The sequence below is a fragment of the Neopelma chrysocephalum genome, unplaced genomic scaffold, assembly GCF_003984885.1.
Source record: "Neopelma chrysocephalum unplaced genomic scaffold, ASM398488v2 Primary Assembly neopelma1_93978, whole genome shotgun sequence".
Classification (NCBI taxonomy): Eukaryota; Metazoa; Chordata; class Aves; order Passeriformes; family Pipridae; genus Neopelma; species Neopelma chrysocephalum.
In genome coordinates, this window is record NW_020922688.1 from 2,173 (window position 1) to 6,172 (window position 4,000).

General features: G+C 49.6%; 1 protein-coding gene across 1 annotated transcript in view; it reads left to right on the top strand.

Moving 5' to 3' along the window:
• Positions 1-3,341, top strand: part of LOC113980389 (N-acetyltransferase ESCO2-like) — a gene marked incomplete at its 3' end in the record, with an annotated part of 3,970 nt that extends 629 nt beyond the window's left edge. The window contains exons 2-3 of the mRNA XM_027707606.1: positions 861-953; positions 2,384-3,341. Coding sequence (XP_027563407.1) covers positions 861-953; positions 2,384-3,341 — 1,051 coding nt within the window. The remainder of the gene's footprint in view (positions 1-860; positions 954-2,383) is intronic.
• Positions 3,342-4,000: the final 659 nt, after the last annotated feature.

Sequence of the window (4,000 nt, forward strand, 5' to 3'; positions counted from 1 at the left end):
TGAGGGCCCCCAAGGGTTTTGGGACCCCATGAAGGGCCTGGGGACCCTACAGAGAACCTCCCAAAGCTTTGGGGGCCCCCAAGGGCTTTGAGACCCCATAAGGGCTTGGGGATCCCACAGAGACCCCCCCCAAAGCTTTGGGGGCCCCACAAAACCACCCTCAAGGGCTTTGGGACCCCACAGCATTTTTTGGGACCCCAAAGCTTTGGGAAGCCCAGAGAGACCCTTCCAAGACCCCACAGAGACCCCCCTGGAATATATTCTATTTCTATTAGATTAAAATACTTATTATTAACGAAATAATAAGCATAATATTTATCATTAACAAATATTAAAATATTTATTCCCCTCCTGGCTACAGGTTTTTGTGGATTTTGGGGCGTTTCCCAGTTGGGCAAAATTCCAGCAGCAGGAAAAACTGCTGTCCCAATAATTCTCCCAAACTGGGAGAGGTGGAGCAGAACTGGTTTAAATTGTTGTAACACTAAAGGCCAAAAAAAAAGGGATTTATGGGATTTGGCTCCGTGGGAAGCGGGAGGAGAAAGTGGAGGGTGAAGGAGCTGGGAGGTGAAATCCTGTGGGAATAAACTGACCAGGAATAAAGGCAGGATTGTAGGAATTAGTTCTGGAAAGAGGTTTGTGAGAGACAGACAGGAAAACACGTTCCTGGATTATTGGAATTATTTAAGGGTGGGATTTTGGGATGAGTTTGTGCCTCAGGACCTGGAAGCTGCTCCTGATATTCCCACCTCTGTCATTCCTGGGCTGCTTCCCCCTGGGATTCTGTTCCCTGTGTTTCACCTTCTCTCCCTCATTTCCTAATTTTGAGGGGTTTTTTTTCCCTGGAATTCCGTTTCAAACCGTGGGAATTGTGGGTTTTCCAGGTGTCCCAGTGAGGCCGAGGCACCCGGAACCCCCCGGAAACGGAGCCGGGGCTCCCCCACCTCCCACGGGTGAGTCCAGATCTGCCCTCCCAGGGATTGTTCCCGGGAAAAGCAGCTTCATTGTCGTGGAATCATGGAATGGGTTGGGTGGGAAGGGACTTTAATCATCCCTGGAATTGTTCAGGCCCTTCCTAAAAAATGTAAATCCAGAACCCTGGGATTGTTTCAGGCCCTTCCTGAAAATGGAAATCCAGAACTCTGGAATTGTTCAGACCCTTCCCAAAAATATAAATCAGAATCCTGGGATTGTTCAGACCCTTCCTAAAATTGTAAATCCAGAATCCTGGAATTGTTCAGGCTCTTCCTGAAAATGTTAATCCAGAATCCTGGAATTGTTCAGGCCCTTCCTAAAAATGGGAATCCAGAATCCTGGAATTGTTCAAGCCCGTCCTGAAAATGTAATTCCAGAACCCTGGAGTTGTTCAGGCCCTAAGAATGTAAATCCAGAATCCTGGAATTGTTCAGACCCTTCCCAAAAATATAAATCAGAATCCTGGAATTGTTCCGGCCCTTCCTAAGAATGTAAATCCAGAACCCTGGAATTGTTTCAGGCCCTTCCTAAAAATGGGAATCCAGAACCCTGGAATTGTTCAAGCCCTTCCCAAAAATATAAATCAGAATCCTGGAATTGTTCAGACCCTTCCTAAAATTGTAAATCCAGAATCCTGGAATTGTTCAGGCTCTTCCTGAAAATGTTAATCCAGAACCCTGGAATTGTTCAGGCCCTTCCTAAAATTGAAAATCCAGAACCCTGGAATTGTTCAGGCCCTTCCTGAAAATTGTAATTCCAGAACCCTGGAATTGTTCAGGCCCTTCCTGAAAATTGTAATTCCAGAATCCTGGAATTGTTCAAGCCCGTCCTGAAAATGTAATTCCAGAACCCTGGAGTTGTTCAGGCCCTAAGAATGTAAATCCAGAATCCTGGAATTGTTCAGGCCCTTCCTGAAAATGTAATTCCAGAACCCTGGAATTGTTCAGGCTCTTCCTAAAAATTGTAATTCCAGAACCCTGGAATTGTTCAGGCCCTTCCTAAAAATGTAATTCCAGAACCCTGGAATTGTTCAGGCCCTTCCTAAAAATTGTAATTCCAGAACCCTGGAATTGTTCAGGCCCTTCCTAAAAGTTGTATCATTTTGGGAAATGGATTCAGAGGTTTATTTGTGATTTCCTGATGATTTTTGGGATGCTGAAACAGCTTTTTGGAGTGGGATTTTGGGGGGCACAACTCCCAAAAACCGGGATAAACCATCCCGGGAGAACTCCCTGAGCTTTCCCAGCCTCACACACACAGGGATTAGGGGATTTTCCAGGAACAAACCCAACCTTAATTACAAACAGCCCTAATTAATCCAGAAAAGCAGGATAAAGGTGTCATTCCCAGCTCCCGGAGCAGCTCCGGGCGGGATGTGACGCCTCATTCCCTGATTTTTTTCCTGCAGTTCCCCCTCGGCTTTCCAGACCCCCATGAAGAAACGGATCAAAGCCCTTCCCGAGGGTCCTTCCCCCTCCCAGAAATCCGGGAATATGCGCTTTGCCTCCCAGATCCGATGGTCTCCCAGCTCTGGGGATGAGCTGAAGGAAAACAGGGATGTCCCGGCAAAACCAGGGATTTCCAGGAGGTTGGAGATCTCCCCGCTCCAGGGGGAATCTCCCAGGAAATTATCCCTGAAAACCTCCTTCTCCAAGCCCCACGTGCCTGTGGGGTCTTTTTATGGCAAAGGGAAAAACTACCTGGATCCTGTGGAGAGGAAGAAGCTGAAGGAGATCCAGGTTTTGGGAATGAGGAGCGGGGACGGGAATGTCCCAGCTGCCAAAAGGATGGAGAAGAACAATGGGAATTGCGGCGGGAATTGGAGCGGGAATGGGAGCAGGAATCCAAACCCCAGGGCAGCCAAACACGCCCCGAATCCCAAACGTGGCCAGAGCATCCCAAAACCAAGGAAAACCAAGGGAGAGCTCCCGGCGGGAAAGCCGAGCGCGGAGAGGGAATCCGGGAATTGCCTCATCCAGAAAAAGATGGATTCTCCCTTCCGGGTGCTGAGCATGAAGGTGAAACCGGCCCTGAAGCTCCAGCTGGGAGCGGCTTTTTTCGCTGCCAGGAAGAAATCCCACTCCAAGAAAAACCCCGGAGACCCCAAGGCTCTCCAGGCCCTTCCCAAATCCCCGCGGGAAAACGAGGAGCCGGCGAAAAACGCGGAGCTGGTGGATGGAAACAAAACCACCCCGGAGGAGAGGGGGGTGTTGGGAAGGATCCCTGAGCCCCAGGAGGAGGGCAGGGAAAACAGGGAGAGCTCTGGGAATCTGGGAGAGTCGGGATGTAGAGGAGAAGCATCTCCACGGAAAACTGGGAATGTGTCCTGCACTTCCACGTCTGGAGCAGTGGGAGACAGCGCTGGGGTAAGTCTGGGAATCTGGGAGCTGCTGGGATTAAACCAGCTTCCCACAATTACAAATATCCCAGGATTCTTGCCTTGGGAAGGGGTAAAACCGGGAGAAACAGCAGGAATTTCTCGGCTCTCAGTGCAGGGAAATATTCCAGTGCCTGTGGCTGGAAGGAAAACTCTGAGCTCTCAGCAGGATCTTTTTTCCAAGGAAAACAACTTGTGTCATCCCCCTGTTTGTTGTTGTTTTTTTATTTTTCCTGTGGAAAAAAAAGCTGGAAAAGGGATTTTTAAGCTTTTTTTCCTTCAATTCTTTGGAATTGTCACGAGCGTGGCCAGGTCTGAGCTCCGGGGGGGCTTTTTCCTGGGAAACCTCAGCTCCAAATGGGATGGGAAAAAAGGTTTTCCTTGGAAGATTTAGCCCCTCTTGGAGCCGGTTTTGGGTTTTCCCGGCCCTGCCCTTCCCAGACGGTGAAGTCATGGAGCAGACAGGGCAAAACTGCTCCCAAACTGGGCTTTTTTTGGGGACTTTTCCGGGATTTCGACACTTGTTTTGCCGGAACGGCCCCAGCTGGGCCTGGAGCTGCTGAGCCCGGGAACGGACACGGCTCCGGGAGTGGGAAACAGTGCCAGGAATCCCTTCCCAATCTCCCCTTTCCCAGTGGGATCCATTCC